Source organism: Eubalaena glacialis, chromosome 5 (assembly GCF_028564815.1).
Source record: "Eubalaena glacialis isolate mEubGla1 chromosome 5, mEubGla1.1.hap2.+ XY, whole genome shotgun sequence".
Lineage (NCBI taxonomy): Eukaryota > Metazoa > Chordata > Mammalia > Artiodactyla > Balaenidae > Eubalaena > Eubalaena glacialis.
Window position 1 is genome coordinate 142,845,384 of NC_083720.1, and position 20,094 is coordinate 142,865,477.

The 20,094-nt window shown below is 33.5% G+C and overlaps 2 protein-coding genes across 3 annotated transcripts in view; both read right to left on the reverse strand.

Annotated features, from left to right (window-relative positions):
• The window catches only part of GRID2 (glutamate ionotropic receptor delta type subunit 2), a 1,388,009-nt gene that overhangs the window by 1,078,867 nt on the left and 289,048 nt on the right, over positions 1 to 20,094 (reverse strand). The gene's annotated exons all lie outside the window — the stretch shown is intronic.
• On the reverse strand, positions 14,751 to 15,020 carry LOC133092413 (pterin-4-alpha-carbinolamine dehydratase 2-like). Its single transcript, XM_061191718.1, has one exon. The coding sequence runs from the start codon at positions 15,018 to 15,020 to the stop codon at positions 14,751 to 14,753; it is 270 nt and encodes an 89-aa protein (XP_061047701.1).

The window sequence follows — 20,094 nt, forward strand, 5'->3', positions numbered from 1 at the left end:
GTAAAGTCAACATTGTATAAGATCAAATATCTGTGCAGGTTATTCTCAATGCCAACACTACCCTCATATATATGCAACACACTGTATTTTATAATATTTTTAATAGTTAGAATAATATCAACCAAGATCTAGGTCTAGATTTCTGGCTCTCCCAATAACTAATATCTTTGCTTTCAATGTAAAGTAAGTTTCTTAATAAATTTGTAAGCCAGTGAATTGAATACATGTATGTGGATGTGTAGGTATGTGAGCACATGACAGGTATCAAATTATGCCTAGCACCACAACTACTATAAATACCATAGTACCTGCTTTCTTTAAAGCAAGTATATATAGGAATTCGTTAATATCCATATTATAATACACGAGTTTTGATAAAAATACACTGTGCCATTAAAAAAGACAATTTCTTATTACAACTATCTCATCAGATGAAGTCCTCAATTTTGTTCAAGTTTCACCCAATTTGAAATATCTTGAAATCAAGTCATTTATTATAGTTAAACAATAAAAGCTGTTTTTTTAATTTGATAATGTAATCAAAGGATTTCATATCCCTTTTATTATAATAACAAAAATGTCCTCTTACATAGTATTTATATATATGACACATATATAAAGAAAAAAGTGAAATACTGAAATTAAGAGTGTCAGGTTTGTTCTCTCCACCACACCAGGCACTCCCTCATGTCTCTGACCAACCAAAGAAACCGATGGCAATAAATGGGAATAGAAGAAGGAGCACAAAATTAGTACTCAGCTGAAAATTTTCTAGCTACTAAGTTTTGGACAAGTTTTTTCCTTCCTTCCCTTCTTCCCTCTCTCCCTTCCTTCTTCTTTTCTTCACTCCTTCCTTCCTTCCTTCCTTCTTCTCTAGGTACCTACACTCTTTGTTTTAAAAACTGAAATAATAATTTAATAGCATTTATTATAGTCAAATTTAATAGCACTTATTACAGTGAATTATAAATAGAAAAAGTATTATGTAATATGTAAATGTTGGAGGAAAATACATTTCATTCTCATCTTTTATATTAGAATTATAAGTGTAAGTACTTGAAAGAATCCGATAGAGGCCATATGTCTAATTCCCTCCTTTAGCTAAAAGGAGACTAAGAGATTTACCAGTTAAATCCTAACTCTATTTATTCTCAAAATGACACTTGTGCTTCACTCCTTGACTTTCCATATTTTACTTTTAGCTGTCATTATGAGATCTCGCCCCGCAAAATTTAATTACCTAAACATCAGACTTTTCTTTTATTACATTCTGTAATCCAAGCAGAGATCCCTTCACTTTAGGCATATCTGGGACTTCGGCCTCTATGTAATTTTTTCCAAACTAGATCTCTAGTGTCATATATCAGTTTGGTCTCTGGGTTAACATTAATTTTTCATGCAATTGAATAGCACCATATCATATTGTTTATTCAGTGAAACATTCCTTCAGCAGAATGCTGATAAATACATCTGAAAAAAATGGCTCAATTAAAAAAAAAATCTTGGTAGCCTCGTGTTTGAAGTAAATGTTAAAAGGTTTCTTTAAAACTGGAATTTTTAGAACATTTTACAAGAAACTTTGAATCTTGTAAGGTTGCATGGGCAACAAACTATAGGCAGCATTTCTTTATTTGGTGTGGTACCTCCTTTATTCTTTAAACAGAGCATGTGACCCAGTGTTCTGACAGTACACTTTGGGTAACACTTTATTAAAAGGAAAACATTCTTAGAAATAGCTAATATTATTTAAGGGTTAAATACAATGAATGCACTTAAATACATATATATTTCATATTTCATATGCCATTTGCAGATACTAGTACAAACGTCTGTGTCTAAGTGTGTTTTATACGTTGTGTCAGCAGAAGTGTTTGTTTTAGAAACCACAGGATTCAGAAAGGTCTCAAGCTCACATACACACACACATATATTTTAATGACTACTAATTGCCAAATCCAAGCACATATAATTATTATTATGAAAACTATTATCAGACAGTGTTCCAGGTGTTTTACATATATAATTTCATTTTATATCATCTTTGTGTGATACTTGTTATCAGAGCTCTATGTGTTTATCTCCATGTTGTATAGGAGAAAACAGAACTTAATAGATATTAAATTGCTCATTCAAAAAAATCTCTCAGGTTAAAGTGGCAGAACTGAACTTAAACCTAGATCTCTATGACTTTCAGGTTTAGAGCATTTCTGTCACACTATTTAAATACCCTATGGAAAAGCCATCAAAGTACCCTAAGCAAGAACACAGAAATAATAAATCAATTCTATTAACTTTAATTGTTTTTATACTAACTAAAAAAAATCTTAAATATATTCTCTGAAAAGTAATAATAGCCCTAATCCATATTTTAGAGATGCTATTTTGGTTAGACAGTGGAGATGAAAATAGATTCCACTATTAAAGCACATAAAATCTTTCTAGAGAGCACCAGTTATTGACACATTTTAAAATTAAGTGATTCTTAGAAAATTAATAGGGAAGAGTTTCATTACCTTCTGGTTTACAAATTGAAAATATAATCATAAAATACTATTACTGGAGCCATAAAAAGTTAGCTGGACTAGGAAAGTGGAATAAATTATGCATAGTTATCAACTATGACTGTAAATTTTGCTTATGATGATCTTAAATCTAATGATAAAGAAATACTTGGAAATCAGAAAATTATTTTGTAATAAATATTTTACTTATAGGAAAACTAAACAAATAAAACTAAAAATTATAAAGTATTGAAGATGTGCTATTTGTTAAGGATATTAGATGTTTCAAATGCAAATATTAAACTTCTCTGCAACCAAGAAGATGGTTTAAGAATAACAAATATCCCTTTCAGATAGATTCTAAATTTCATATTATATCTTTTATTTACTTTATAAGTCCTATCTGTTTATCATTGTATTGTAAATTTCAAGCAATTTTTATTCTCTTTTACTCTTACTTCCCTATTTTTGAGCACTATGCAATTATTTTGCTTTATGCTCTTGAATTTAGTTATCACTTATAAGACCCTTGCTATTCATTGAGAACTTAGTTAATAAAAGTATCAAAGGTGTTGCAAGAACAGCTAACATTTAATTGCTGTTAACTGCCTTACATACCTTCATTATTTTATTCCCTATTACTAGTGTTAGTATCATTTTACAAACAATGGAACTGAAGTACTAATGGTACAGTAAGCCCAAAGTTACATGGCAAGTATGCAGTAAAAAGAGTAATCAAATCCAGGCTTCATGTTTCAGTTGTTCTCTGACTCTAGCTTCTACACTGAGTTAGCATGGTAAATGCTAAAATGTGAACAACAACAGCATGTGTCCAGGCTCTACATTTTAAAGATTTATTTTAAACAAATCATCTGTCTATTCCATAAGCTTTCATCAAATAGAAAATAAATATGAATTCAGTCAAGCTCCAACAAATCTAAAATTGATGTAGCACTGGGCATTACAATAAAATATGTGAGCTATGCATGTCAAGAGATCATAATAAAAAACAAAACTTTTGAGAATTTTCATCTATGAGCTCTGAAACACACCTTCAAATGAAAAGCAGCAGTGTCGATTGTGAGTTTTCTAAATTTCCAATTTGCATTTATATGTTTCTAATAACCTCTATTCACCACATTACCTTAGCTGGAACTAATATCATGATATTACCAGATACTGGTCTCTTTAGAAAACATAGACTCTTGGTAAACTTGGAAACAACTGTAACATATACTAGGAAGGAAAATAATCTGAACTAACATCATTAAACAATTCCTCTACTAATATTAGAATAAAAGCTGGTATTTCAGCTGGAAGTGAGCTGTCAGGGCTGATTTCCCTCCAAATAAGCAGCAAATAAGTTAAATTATCAGGATTTTAAAGGTCTATGGGAGTTCAATGTCCTTGGTCCTTCTATCTCATTTTTTCTCAGTCACTAAAGCAATCCACTTAAATTTTCATTTATTGCAACATGACAGATTAGATGCCCAGACTGATTGTCCTACTTTAAAAATATATTAAATACTAGATAAAACATCTATTTCTTAAATCTTGAATATACTTGAGTTGGCAAGAAAGTAAGCAACACTAAGGCAAGGGACTGAAGGAGAGGATCATAGAGGTATATGAAACCAAGAAGTTGTCTTTTACCTTGGAGACGACTGCTAAGCCACTAAACTTGAGGGTTGGTTCTTGTGGACCCTTCATTCTGGGACACCAAAATTTTGCATCCTCAGTATACAGGTGAACTAGAAATATATTTACTATCTTCCCTTCTCTAAAAATGGCTTAAAGCAGAGGAAAAGAAAAAATTTTCCTGAGAATTCAAACTCATAAGCCAGAACTCATCAAAGAGTCTAGGTTCCCTACTCTCTGGGTTCCAGAAAAATAATCTCAAGGTAAGAATTTAATTTAATGAGGTCAATTTTCATTAGAAATTCCAGATCGCTGACAAAAAGCAAAGCAAAGTTTTTCTCAATTTATATCTCAGGTGTCAAGGAATTTTCATAGGTAAAAGTTTAAGAAAAATGAGCAGCTAACATTAAAAAAAGAAGTCATGAAAAACATATGGAAATAAGGCACCATGAGTGACAGCTAGCTGAAACAAAGATAGGAGTCATGATGTGAAAAATCCAGAAATTAAAATTATGAGAAACAGAATAGAAAAGTGATATTTATATTTTAAGAAATAAAAGAAAGGTTTGATAATATAATTAAAGACACATAGATATAAAAAAAGAATAAAAACTATTACAAATGAAAAATACAGTATTTGAAATAAAAAATTCGATGGATGCGTTGAAGAGTGGATTACCATACATAGGTAGGGAATTTGTGTTGTGGGATAATATATTATAAGGCAGAGAGATGTAAAATGTAAAAGAGAAGTTAAGAGATATGTATTGATATGATCAAGTGAGTATGTCAAAATCACACATCTAATCCAAGTTCTAGAAGTAGAAAACAGCAAGAATGGGGCACAGGTAAAATTTGAAGCAATTCACAGACATGGCAAAAAGATGCCAATCCACAGATTCAAGAAATCCAACTGAATTCATCTCCTTCATAAAAGAAATTTACATTCTCTTAAACCCGCATTTCCACAAAAATATCTCAACTACAAGGTATGTGGTCCCATGTAATCACATGAATATACTCACAACACAATTCCAACAATTTAATGAAAAATATTGTTGAGTGAGTAAAAGACCAAGAATTGTATTTCATTAAAACCAAAAATAGACTTTGTTCTCTTTTGAGCTAACAAACCATACCTTTACTTAATTTATTCTGCAGCTTATAACTTATTCCCATCATGTCTTTTATTTATCTGACTGAACCTGTTAACACAGTCATAATAGGATTCTTGGATGAAAACACAATTTTTAAAGAAACAGCAGATATAAGATAAAAAACTAACTCTCCAAAGGGATTCTATTTTACATGTTTGTCTATTCTCTGTTAGCGAATTCAAACATTTTGAAAACTAGTTATTTTAAAACACTATTTGAGAAAAAACTAAGGGTAATAGCTTCATTTTCATGTATTATTAAAAATATGGATTTGAAAATGAATATTTTAAATGTAATTATATCTGAAATTCAAATAAAGATGATTTAACTTTCATGAGAACTGAAAATAAGTTGGTTATTATGATGAAGATATTTTTCAGAACATATGTTTGATGATTGAGAAATTATGAAAAATTTTGGAAGTTGAGTTCATAAACTTCTCCAAATTTTCTTTACTGTGAAAAATAAAACAAAACAAAAAATCCCGAGAAGTTCTAAGAACACAGACAGCAATAGAAGTGAAAACTGAAGCACAGTCAGGTAATACTCAAGCTTGGCTTGCTCAATTGCAATGTGTGAAGTCAAATTTGCACCTGTTGTGGGATCTGTCAGTGCTGGCAGGGGACACTGGAAGCTGAGCTTCCACACTTTACAGAGCAGCATTATTATCCAATAATGCAACCTTTGACGTGTCACCATTCACAGTATGCTGAAGTCTGACGACATGAAAACCACTAGAATGTACAACCGAATAATTTACAGGATTCAATGGCCGACGTCTTTCTCTTCCCACACTATCCCCTACCACCAGTGACCCGGTGAAATGTATCACTGGGGGATGAGTGGGTAGAGGGTGAACAAAGGGTTTTGAAGTACAAAGAACCTGGAACTTTTTTTCCCTGAATCCATGTGATTTTTAACAAATAGCATCACTGGGTAATGACAAGTTATTCTGGATGCAATATCTGAGGATATTTTCCCCTGAACATCCTCTGAGTTTAAACTTGGTGATAACATACACATTTTTAGAGGCAATTACGTTCTTTTGCAAAGAAGCCAAAAAGGCTTCTACACTAATGTCACCCTGGGACAGAGGGATGAACAGAGGAGTCCTCAGAGTGTTATCTTGGAAACCTGCCACTGTGTGATGGCAGCTGGTGATTAATAATCTTTAACGAAATAGTAATTCAAGCAGGACTAAACCGGCTCACAAACTCTATGGTACCAACAGTCAAAATTGATAAAATCTAATTTTAAATAGTCCCTAAAATATGAAATGATCCTACACTCTGTTACTTAGATAGTATAAGATACAAGAGCTATGCAAGATACTCAACATGTCCAGTCCATGATTAATCAGATGCCAATTTTTAACATCATCCTCTAATCATTAATTCAATCTTACCAACCCGTTTTTTTGAGAAACAAAAGGCGCTCATCAACTTCTCTAATATGATGTATTCATAAAGTTCTTATGCAAATATAATATTGATAAACTGATGTTCACATGGCAGAACCAGATGAAATAGGTTAAAACTGTTGTTTACTAAAGAAAATTATGGATTTTTCTACAGATTAATTGGTAGTAACATAATGTACTTGAAATTACAGAGATATTGAAGATCATTTTCCATGATTGACAATGTACTTCAAAAATGTTAGTTGTGTTGAAATATTTGAAATGTTCTATAGTAAAAGTCAGTTAAAACACTATATTTCTGTATGAGTTTTTTACAAATAAGAATATTTTTAAATGTTTCAAGTTATTTTCTTTCCTAAAGGTATATAATAAACTTGTACAAGAATTTTTTTAAATTTCTAGTGTCTCCTCCTAATTCAATTAAAATCAAATCAAAACAAAATAAACTCACAAACTCCAAATTATTAAGAAAAAAAGCAAAAAGGCTTTCTAACACCTAAAATCCTATCTAAGAAGCTCATGGGAAATAACAAGCAAGAAGTTTTTATACTTAGGTTTGATGGAGAAATAATAAAGAAATAAAACCTCAGTGGTGAACAAACATCCCATGTCTGAGGGCAGCTGAGAACATATCTTTAGTCTGAAGGGTACACACACAAAAATGTTGCTACCTTTCTTTAGCCATAATAATTAGAAAACAAAGGCCTGAAGTCAACTCAAAGTGCTGCTGACTCAAATGTCCTGCTTACTTTCAGGCAATAAACGCAAAGTATGTTTGTGCCTGAGGATTTTCATCACTATTTCTTTTTATGTCTGGAGACTTTGGCTCACATTCCAACCAAACACAGTCGTTCAAAACAATTAAGTATTCTCACCCAAATCCCTATTTCTCTACATCACAAAATCAGCACACACTTGGCATTCCTGGCAGCTCTTGGCACTGTGCCTGTGGGTCAGAACTGAGAAGCTCTGGCAATGCAACGTGGGGAAAGCTTCTCTACTGCAGCTGCCAACACTTCTGTTTGACCCAATGAATCAACTTAAATCTCTCAATCCCTCTCTCTCTGTCTCACTCTCTATCCATCTTTCTCTCAGCAAGTAATGCACGTGAATTACAATTTAATTTTAGATATTGTTGTTTCTAATGAAATACAAGATCAGTGATGTTTCAGTATGGTCTGGAAAGCATGAAAAAACAAGAAATGTTTTCATTAGTGTATATTTTTTTGTCTTAAGTTTACCCTGAGATATTCCCCTGCCACTGAGATTCTTCCATCTTATTTCAAATACATGAATACACACACACACACACACACACACACACACACCCCACATACACCCCCAACACTGCTTTGACTACTTTCATTTGCTTGTGTGTATTTCTTCCTGAAGATTGTGTTTCTATTTCTACCTTCTTACTTTTGTAGCATCAAAAGGAGATGTCTCCATTGTACTTAAATAAAACATGGGTTTTTCAAGTGCAACAGGGCACATGTGCTAATAACCTGGAGTGTTAAGCAAATGCAGTACTTTGTGGCAGATAGGTCTTTGGGAGTTTTAAGAGTGCCCTAGGAACAATAAAGTTACAATGTTCAGCTCTGCCACAATCCTGTTATCCCTCACCTTAGAAAATATTAAAAATGCAAATTAAAAAATATTTAGTGAATGAATAAAACATAAGACTCTTTTGTCCTTTTATAATACTGTAGATGGTACTAAAAGCAGAGAGATGACAGGTAAACTCATGTTTCTGTGTTTCAACTGACATACTGTTCATCTTTTGTGAGAGTGATCATCTTCATGGTGAATTCATGTAACGACAATGCCAATATTCCCCTGTATCAGAAAAAGAAATTAGAAGAATGCAGTTGACTTGGCAAAATATTTGGATAATCATTTTGTTATTCAGAGTACCTTTAGTTAGGTTTAGGACAATTTGTAGAGGTTCTGTTTGCCTTTTAATGAATATGGCTCTTATGCCCTAAACTTTAATCTGTGGAGATTCTGATGTATTGAATATGTAAATACATCAGAAATATGCTACACCAAAAATCATTATTTGCTCTCCCCAAAACGTTAAACTTGTGGATAATACAGGTTCTATCACTGATAATTGAATGATTTTCTGAGTCATAAAACTTAATCTCTCTTATTTTCTCTCTACCATATCATAAATAATAGTTGGCTCAAGAATAGTGGAAAAGAGAAGAGAGACAGAAGTTACAAAGAAATAAACCAGACAGAATTTAGAAATTTGCTACATGCAGTTTAGCATAAAATTTGCTGGTAACTAATATAAAATGAAAAATTGTTTCCTCCTTCCCATCTTTTTCAGTTTTTTTTTTTTTTTTTTTTTTTTTTTTTTTTTTTTTTGCTGTTTCTCCCAGGAGTTCTAACGTGTACCAATTGCCATTTTAAAGGTAGTCCAATTTTACGAATTTCAGTTGTTTTTACAAAACTCCTAAAAGGAGGGCTTTAGTGTTTCATCTCTCATCAATTCTGCTGTCCTCAGCCACTCTTTATCTTTCCTATTGTATCTTGGCAGTACATAGTTTTACTTTGCTATAGATACTAGGGGATGAATTATACTGAATTCTGAAATCATTCTGCCATTCAGGAACACTGTGAAACTGTTAATTAACCAAATCTACTTAGTAGGTGTATCAATTATTTTCAATGTATAAGTTGCAGTGACAGTCTTTGAATTTCTAAGGGAAGAAAAGGTTAGGTAAGGAACCAAAATACAAAATTAGAAACTGTTTCAATGGAAAAATAAATTAAATAAACCAGCAAACTGGTTCTTTAAGAAATATGGAGGAAAAGTATTCTCTGGTTGTATGTGATAATAGTCTAATTCCAATAACAACTAATTGTACTAGCAAGGATGTTGAAAGATGGAAATTTTAAGGCTAAGTTTAGATTTTAAAGTACATAATTTTCAAACTTGAATGACCTTTTCAACAGTGAACACATGGAAAGTATTTGAAATTCTGAACATCAAGGAAGTAAATCTTAGATAGAACAAAGCATTCATTATTTCTAATGATATTAAAATATGGTTACTCTTCAGTCTTTTAAATGTCAAGACATATTATTTGTGGATGATCAGAGCAATAGAAAGTGTTTCCTTGGGCAGAAAATAATTAAACACAAAATCAAGCATATCTAATGTACTTGAAAAGTTACCAAAACATTCACTTAGAAAAGTGGTTTTTTAACATTCTCTCTTGAAATGAAATGAAATCCACATATACCAATTTAGGCAACAGATCTTTGGATCTGAAATCAGATTTGACACTCAAAATCTATTCATTATTTATCGTATCATGTGGAGGTGAATAAAGGTAAACAGACATCAAAGTAAAGTTACTTAATGTTGAAAAAATATTTACAGTCACAGCTCAAATGAAATAAAAACTCTACTTAAAACAAAATCTAAAACACTTAATTACAAATGATACTTCTGTCTCACCATCACAGAATTTCTGATCAGAAAAATAATTCAAAATAATTAAAGCTCAATACCTTATTTACAGGTGAAACAACTCAATTCTAATAAAGTGCTTCCTCTTTTCCTGACAACAATTCTAGCACTCAGTAAACAAACACTAAATCCTGGGCCTTTGCACTGTACCACATTCTAAATTAAACTTTAACCACCAAGTATCCCAACTTTGAGTTACTTTCTACCCTTCCCTCTGGCAGTACATTGACTCTGTTCTGAGTGCCTTACTCGTTTGAAATATTGCTTTATTATCTAGAACATGATCTAGAGCCTTTATCCAGATACTTCAAATCTTGGGGACTTTAGAGAACATTACAGAACACATTACTTAAGAGAGACAGAACAAGAGACAGGGAAAAGAGTAAAAGAGATAGAAAAAAGATCCCTTCTTGTTTATCCCATTACTATTCACAACATAAAAGAGAGAAGTATCTCCTTCATGGAATATGATATTTCCTTCAGACATGAGCTTTGCTACTTAGTTCACAATTACAATGCACTAAATACCTTAATTTCCCACATAGATGTTGTCTCCAAATGAATTATAGTTAAAACAGTCTAATTTAGTAAACTTGTACAGTATAACTTACTAATTTTTCCAGCCTCCCTAATGTATTTTCCTCCCACCTCACTCTTTTATCAATGCTTAATTCCATCAGAATAAAATACCTCAGTAGAGGAAACTGCCCAACTATTAATGTAACAAATTACTTACTTTTTGTTAAGAATAAAAATAAGACACAACCCCTGTTCGAAAGAAGTTCAGGGTTCAGTAGGTTAGAAGCAAGAAAAGAACTGATTACAATACAGGGTGATAGATCCAGCATTAGCACAGGATGCTGTGGAAGAACCAAAGAGAAGAATCCATAGGAAAACACACCAGGTTAAGGAAAGCTTTGGTATTATAGGAAAGGTTTCCTCAAGAAAATGGCACGTGAGCAATTATTAAAAAGTGAGAAAGTTTTGGTGGGGCAGAAAAAGAGGGAAAATCGTTCTCACAGAGAGAACAAGAAGTCTACTTGTAAGCAGAAAAAACATGGAGCTATAAGATGATGATTCTAGGAAATCTAAGTAATTCATGATACGTGCAACACAGAATGCATACAGAAATGGGAAGAAACATAAAGATGGAAATATATGATACGCAGACATCAGGGTAGCCATTTTTAAAGATTTCTGTTCACTCTAAACACATATAAACAGAGCAGTAGAAAATGGCCAAATACTATTTAACTGATTTCCTTATAGCCTATTCTGTAAAATGACAGATGTCTAGACTCAAGATTTCATGATGTGAACTTGGACAATATTAGAAGTTTGGAAATGTTTTACAACCCCAACTAAACACCACTGTACCACTGTGTTGTAATCAGCTGAGCTCAGGAATAATTTTTAACACCACTTTTCAAATGGATTCCTACAAGCATTACATTCAAATTTAGGAAATGCTGAAGGAAGAATGGTATAATTATTTTCATTGTGCTATTGTGAATAAACACCTACACTCTTATTATTCAACCTCAAATGTTCTTCCAACTAAAGAAGAAAAAACACAGAAAACGCATTTTTAAAATATGTCCTTCAGTATTTTAGTGATATAATACTCAGTTATTAGAATTTTAAAAAACTAATTTTTATACATCTAGAACACATTTCCCCAAATACACACTACTAGGCTTATGTTCTTTTCTATTCATCACCTTCTTTATACATCGTTATAAACCTGTAACAGGCTTTCTGGCTATCTGAGGAGAAGAAATTGTGCCTTGCAGCAAGTGGCATATTATATCCAATTCCATTTCCACATCTTTTCCCTTCACTTTCGACACCTTTCTGCAAATCCCAGTGCTTAATTAAATACTTAGGGGTGTTACATGTGAAACATTTTGAAGTTGTTCAATGGGATGATTTACAGCAATATACAAGAAGACAGATGTCCTGAGAAGGTTTGAAATGGTCCTATGTGTTATACATACAAAGGTGGAGCACCTGACACCACAGTAAATACTTATTAACATCCTAGGGCATTAGACCTTATCAAGGTCCTCAGACTCTGAAGCCTACAAATGTCGCATATCTGAGGATCCAGGACTGGCCTTTTTATTAGCATACCCAAGAGAAAAAACAAATTCAATGGGTTGATAAAGTACATGTTAAAAACAACAAATAATCTTTTCTACTGTTTGATTTCACACAGATCAACATGTACAAAGGTACTGCTGGATTTGTGCTATCCCATTTTTTTTTTTGGTATAATTTCCTCAGTACTAAATATTTGGTAAGCCCTAGGATTATGATAAACATTCAAGAAATACCAATTGGTATTTCTGACTAACTGTGAAAGGACTGACACTAGGAGTTTATTGCATTTACCTCTTCAATAACCACCTCCCACCCCAAAATTAATGGCGTAAGAATAAAGAAAACTGTAACAAATAAAGTACGAAGAGATGATTTAAAAGATAAAACAAGGTTTAAAGTGATTTGGGAAGACAAGAGTGGTAATCACTGACTTAAGGTAGAAGAAGTCTACTGAAATGCCTGCCAAAGAAGGAGCAATAAGAGATCTAATTTGCCCTCAGCAAACTCCTGGGAATCCTTTCTTGGAAGCATGAGTCCCACAGGTGTTATGGATGAAGGGCACATATGGAAACAAAAATATCTGCTGAAAGTTAGTGAACAGAGGGTTGGGGGAATTTCCAGTCTCCTTCTTAGTCCTGCACAACCAGCATCTTCGTTACCCTCCCAGATTTCACTGGAGAATTCTACCTGGAGACACAAGCCTGGTACGCTGTTCCTACTGCCTAGTGAGAGCCTGTTGTTGTACTTTCAGGAATTTGGTAAGAAGCTGTTAAACACAGCAATTATTAAAACTTAAATTATACAAACTTTCAATTAAATTATACTAAAGACAAAGGTAAATTCAAAACTATCATATTCCCAATTATTTTACTATTAGCTATGTTCTTGATGTTACTTTTCTGTAACTGTATGGTAGAAATACTATATGTTATATATAAATATTATATAATAGTGGGCTACTGCACACCTTTTCCTAACTCGGTGTTCAGTGACAGCGTATGATAGCCTGAAACTGGCTATGGTGGGAATATTTACACACTGATGGAAATTAGCAAACACTATAAATTAGAGCTTTATTTACTGTTCTGTTGTTTGTCTAGGTTTAAGAAAGTAAAGGTGAAAATATAAATATGCAGATTAAATCTGCAAGTGTGTTGTATCTACTGCTAAAAGATACAGCCAATTTAAAAACTGGTTCTCTTTTGCTTAGAGAACAAATTTTTAAACATTTATCGGCACATCCTGGATACTAGGAACAAGTTGGTTAAAAAAAAAAGGATTTAAGTTAAAAAGAGAATAATGTAAGTTAAAGTTTACTACAAAATTACACACTTAACTTTCTTCATTTATGCTGTTACCAGATGCCAACATCCATTAACTCTTAAAATACTGCTTCTCTTCCATTCTATGCCATATATCTTTTTTGATCCTCGATAATCGCTCATGTCCCTTCAAATTTCTCATTTTTAAAGTATGTTTGCCTCCTTCTGACAGATTCCACAGAATTTCTTCTGATCTGTACTCTAGTTAGTAAGTTTCTCTTCAGCTGTGCTTATTCTGCTAACTTTCCAATGAAATTTTATCTCAATCATTATATTTCCTATTTCTAGAAGTTCTCTTTGTTTTTTGTTTTCTGCTTGTTTTTCTTTTTTCTGAATTCTGCCTGGTAATCTTTGAGGGTCTTATGCTTTTACTAGTTATTTTGATTCTGTGTCTTATTTATTTAAACATATTCATTATATTTATTTTATATTTTGCTTTGTAATTTTTTTAGTCTGGTATTTTCATCTTAAGCATCTTTGGTATAGACATCATTCCCTCAAGCATTTTCGCCGCAAACACTTTTGCTGCATAACTAATTGGCCATAAGGCAATTTTGCTGTAAAAAATAAAATAACAAAAAATAAAAGAGGAATATAAAAAATGACATAATGAAACATAAGAAATGAATAACAAATTCAAAATGACTTTATTGAGAAATACAAAATATTTGAATATCTTTAAAATGTGTGTAGATTCATGGCAATACTGTGCAAATAACTGATTTTATTTTGTAGGTTGTACCTAAGCACTTGTCTTCAATGTCTTTCATTCATAGTATTTTATACACTTTTTTTCCTTGTTGATTCATTTCTTTGTTTGGCATTGTAATTTTTCTTTTTCACTGAAATTTCTTCCTTCATTAAAAGAGGTATCAGTTCCCAAATACTAAGATGCATATTTGTAACTGAGTTTTTTTTTTTTCAAGTTTAAATCATTCTTATTTAAGCACTGATTTTACAAAACGTGATTGTTCAAAAGGTGAACTAAATTTACAGCTTAATTTGTTCATGTATTGATAAATTGCCTTCAAAATACATTGGAGCTAGATGTGCATATAAGATTTTACTTGCGTTTTGGAAGAAATCACACAGAAGCCGCTGCTTTTTCAATACACTTGGCCAGTTTCACATTCTTTTGGTCAGCACTCCACAGTCATGCGATGTTAGAGTCATCTGGACCTTGCTGTACCCATTGAACCACTCCAGGTGATGATTCATCTTCTCTGCTTGCAGGGCAACTCGGGACATAAAGCCAAATGCCTGATTAAAATTTTTGAAAGAGAACTCTTTGTAGATGGCATCTGTCTCACTTAATTCCAACCATCCCGCTGCTTTCAGGTCAAGCATAACTCGGTTCCTCTCCTCTGCGGTCCACCAGTGAGCATCTGCTGACATGGCCGCGACGCACAGCTCCTGCCACGCTGCGCCCGGAACCAGTGCCGCGCCGCCCTCGCCCCCAGCAGCGCCGCCGCCAAAATCTCTGGCCTAGAGCTGCCCGGTGCGCTACCTGCCCGCCTCCCGGCCCGGCACCAGGGGCCGAGTGGGTGTAACTGAGTTTTGTATCGTGTTGCTTGTTGTTTGTTCTTGGCATATTGTCACATGTCCATTGAGAACAGACTCCCAAACCAGCATGGGCCCAAACCTTTCCGCACACGTGCCAAAACCATCAAAAGCAAATCTCCAGGCCAGTCAGGATCTGATGGAAGATGCCCCCAGGCCTAGCAACATCTTGAGAATTCATGAACTATAGTCATTTGTCAAATGCCTTAGTTCCTTGACTCAACTGAATTTCTTATTTTCTTAAAAACTCACCTATGCATTCAAGTGATAGGTTTTTTTGTTTGTTTGATTTTAATTTTATGCAATATTTTTAGGTGTTTTTACGCAAATGAAATCTAGGATATCTAGACTTCCATGTTGCCAAAAATCAGATTTCTAAACATAATTGTGCAAAACAGACTTTAAAAAACACAAATGAAAAATAAAAAGTAAATAGAATGAAAGATTAAAATGGAAAAATCTTCAAGTATATAACAGTTTTTGTAGGTATTAAGATTATCAATGATGTATTTTATTCCTGATTATTTTGGATTTTACAAAAGGTTCTCTAATAAATATAAATTACATTGGAAAAGAAAACTGCTTTGTGCCAGGCATTGTTATAAATGCTTTACATTTACTACCTCACTTAATCCTCACAATAGAACTTGGAGTGAAGTAATATTATTATTTCCATTTCACAGATGAGAAATTCAGAGACAAAAAATTCTGTGAAGTTCATAAAGTTAGCAAGTGTTGGGTTTTTTCTAACACAAGCTTTCTTCCCATAAAGGCTGCTTCTTAAACACTGTGTATTATTATCTCTCAGTATGTATTGAAACACTGTTTCTTCATTCCAACTTAAACACCTTCTCACTTTGGGGCAATAATAGTCTGAAGATCCCCATTCTAGTCCCTGGTTAGGCCTCTAGTTACCGACAAGATTTCAGTACACTTATTCTTCTAGACTTAATTTTCTTAAAGTGTGAAACTAGTAATTTAAATTAGATAATCTCTGAGGACCCTCCAGTCTAAGATTTTGTGATAGCACAATCCTATTAGACAATTATTTCTAAGGTATCATGAAATTAAAAATTTACCATTTAATTGAAAGATTAATAGGGAATAAAAAGGGCTCATCTCCTCTGGGTAAATAACAAGGATCAAGATTTCTGGATCCTATAATAAAAGTATGTTTAGTTTTGTGAAAAACTGCCCAACTTGTCTCCCTAAGCAGCTGTACCATTTTGCATTCCTACCAGGAACGAATGAGAGGCTCCACACTCTCCCTAGCATGTGGTGTGTCAGTGTTCCAGATTTTGGCCATTCTAATAGGCCTGTAGTGGTATCTCACTGTGGATTTAATTTGCATTTCCTTGATAGCACATGATGTGGAGATGATGCTTATTTTTCATCATATATCTTCTTTGGAGAGATGTCAGTTAAAGCCTTCAATTAAGTTCTATTTCTTGATGGGGTTGTTTTCTTATTGCTGAGTTTGTTAATTTTGGATAATAGTCGTTTATCAGATATATTGCAAATATTTTCTCCCAGTATGTGTTTTGTCTTTTCATTCTCTTGAGTATTGAGATATTTTCATCTTTTTTTCTTCTTATGTTGAAAACACAGAGATGAGTCACAATGTCCTGGTTTGTTTGTTTTTTTTTTTTTTTAATAGATCTTTACTGGAGTATAATTGCTTCACAATACTGTGTTAGTTTCCATTGCACAACAAAGTGAATCAGCCACATGTATACATATATTCCCATATCCCCTCCCTCTTGAGCCTCCCTCCCACCCTCCCTAACCCACCTCACTAGGTCATCACAAAGCACCAAGTTGATCTCCCTGTGCTATGCTGTTGCTTCCCATTAGCTAACTATTTTACACTTGGTAGTGTATATATGTCGATGCCACTCTCTCACTTCGTCCCAGCTTACCCTTCCCCCCGCCCTATGTCCTCAAGTGCATTCTCTGTGTCTATGTCTTTATTCCTGCCCTACCACTAGGTTCAGCAGTACCTTTTTTTTTTTTTTTAGATTCCATATATATGCATTAGCATACAGTATTTGTTTTTCTCTTTCTGAGTTACTTCACTCTGTATGACAGACTCTAGGTCCATCCACCTCACCACAAATAACTCAATTTTGTTTCTTTTTATGGCTGAGTAATATTCCATTGTATATATGTACCACATCTTCTTTATCCATTCATCTGTCGATGGACATTTAGGTTGCTTCCATGTCCTAGCTATTGTAAATAGTGCTGCAATGAACACTGTGGTACATGTCTCTTTTTGAATTATGGTTTTTTCAGGGTATATGCCCAGTAGTGGGATTTCTGGGTCATATGGCAGTTCTATTTTTAGTTTTTTAAGGAAACTCTATACTGTTCTCCATAGTGGTTGTATCAATTTATATTCCCACCAACGGTGCAGGAGGGTTCCCTTTTCACCACACCCTTTCCAGCATTTATTGTTTCTAGATTTTTTTGATAATGGCCATTCTGACCGGTGTGAGGTGATACCTTATTGTAGCTTTGATTTGCATTTCTCAAATATTAGTGATGTTGAGCATCTTTTCATGTGTCTCTTGGCCATCTGTATGTCTTCTTTGGTGAAATGTCTATTTAGGTCTTCTGCCCATTTTTTAATTGGATTATTTGTTTTTTTGATATTGAGCTCCATGAGCTGTTTGTATATTTTGGAAATTAATCCTTTGTCCGTTGTTTCATTTGCAAATATTTTCTCCCATTCTGAGGGTTGTCCTTTCATCTTGTTTATGGTTTCCTTTGCTGTGCAAAAGCTTTTAAGTTTAATTAGGTCCCATTTGTTTATTTCTGTTTTTATTTTCATTACTCTAGGAGGAGGGTCAAAAAAGATCTTGCTGTGGTTTATGTCAAAGAATGTTTTTCTATGTTTTCCTCTAAGAGTTTGATAATGTCTGGTCTTACATTTAGGTCTTTGATCCATTTGGAGTTTATTTTTGCGTATGGTCTTAGGAAATGTTCTAATTTCATCCTTTTACATGTAGCTGTTCAGTTCTCCCAGCACCACTTATTGAAGGGGCTGTCTTTTCTCCATTGTATGTTCTTGCCTCCTTTGTCATAAATTATGTGGCCATATGTGCATGGGTTTATCTCTGGGCTTTCTATCCTTTACCATTGATCTGTATTTCTGTTTTTGTACCAGTACCATACTGTCTTGATTACTGTAGCTTTATAGCATAGTTTGAAGTCAGGGAGCCTGATTCCTCCAGCTCCATTTTTCTTTCTCAAGATTGCTTGGGCTATTTAGGGTCTTTTGTGTTTCCATACGAATTGTAAAATTTTTTCTTTTAATTCGGTGAAGAATAACATTGGTAGTTTGATAGGGATTGCACTGAATCTGTAGATAGCTTTGTGTAGTATAGTCATTTTCACAATATTGATTCTTCCAATCCAAGAACATGTTATATTTCTCTGTTTATGTGATCTTTGATTTCTTTCATCAGTGTTTTATAGTTTTCTGAGTACAAGTCTTTTGCCTCCTTAGGTAGGTTTATTCCTAGGTATTTTATTCTTTTTGTTGCAGTGGTGAATGGGACTGTTTTCTTAATTTCTCTTTCTGATTATTCGCTGTTAGTGTATAGGAATGCCAGAGATTTCCTAGCATTAATTTTGTATCCTGCAACCTTACCAAATTCATTGATTAGTTCTAGTAGTTTTCTGGTGGCATCTTTAGGATTTTCTATGTATAGCATCATGTCATCTGCAAGCAGTGACAGTTTTACTTCTTCTTTTCCAATTTGTATTCCTTTTATTTCTTGTTCTTCTCTGACTGCCGTGCCTAGGGCTTCCACGACTATGTTGAGTAAGAGTGGCGAGAGTGGACATCCTTGTCTTGTTCCTATCTTAGTGGAAATGCTTTCAGTTTTTCACCACTGAGTATGATGTTTGCTCTGTGTTTGTCATATATGGCCTTTATTCTGTTGAGATAGGTTCCCTCTATGCCCATTTTCTGCAGAGTTTTAAACACTCAAAATTACTAAGAGAAACTGAAAGGAAAGTTTAAATGAGTTCTTGTCTCACTACTTTCCAATAGCTGACCTAGACCTCAAAAATAAATTCTTAAAATATTTTGGCAAGAAATGCAATATGAGATTTCCATTTAGAAATATTTGCTTGAAGCCAGGGAAGGTCGTTTATAGCATGTTGTTATGATTGGGACTCTGCAGTCAGATTGCCTGAGTTCAAATCCTATTTTATACTTAATATTGTATAGATTTTGCTACTTTATTCTGCTTCGGTGTGTATTATGTTTCCTATGTTAAATTTGGATAATTCTATACTCCTACGTCATAGCACTGTCAGGATTAAATGAGTTAATTTGTATATGAAGAATGTCAAATAAGACCCGGTATATAATAAGGCTTTATTTACTTAATGTTAGTTAATGTCGTGATTCTGCTGATTTGCTGATGTTGCTGCTACCATATAGAATTTTAAGGAGAAAAGAAAATTTATCTAAAATGTATTCTGAAGTTCAGAATACCACAGTCAATGCTGCTTCATGTAGAAAAATCCAGGAAGCAGCTTTACTAGATATATGTTCCATGTGTGTACATGTGTGTTTGAGAGAAGGGGTTATAGACTACCCAATCTCTGGACATTAAAGTCAATATAAAAGCAATCTAGGTGTCAATATACCTTGAAAAACCTCATACAGTCAGGTGAATATTAATTTGCTTCTCTAGAGACAGTAACCCTCTCTTTAGGAGAAACTCTAAAGCTCTGAAACATTGCTCTGTTAACTACTAGAGAACAAAAACTGACAATTTATTATTACTTTATGGTCATTTGTACGTGGGTTCATTTATTTTCTGTAGTTCAAGTCAGAAACATGATGAATACGAATTTGTTTCTCTATAGAGGGTAAGCCTCTCTTTAGGAG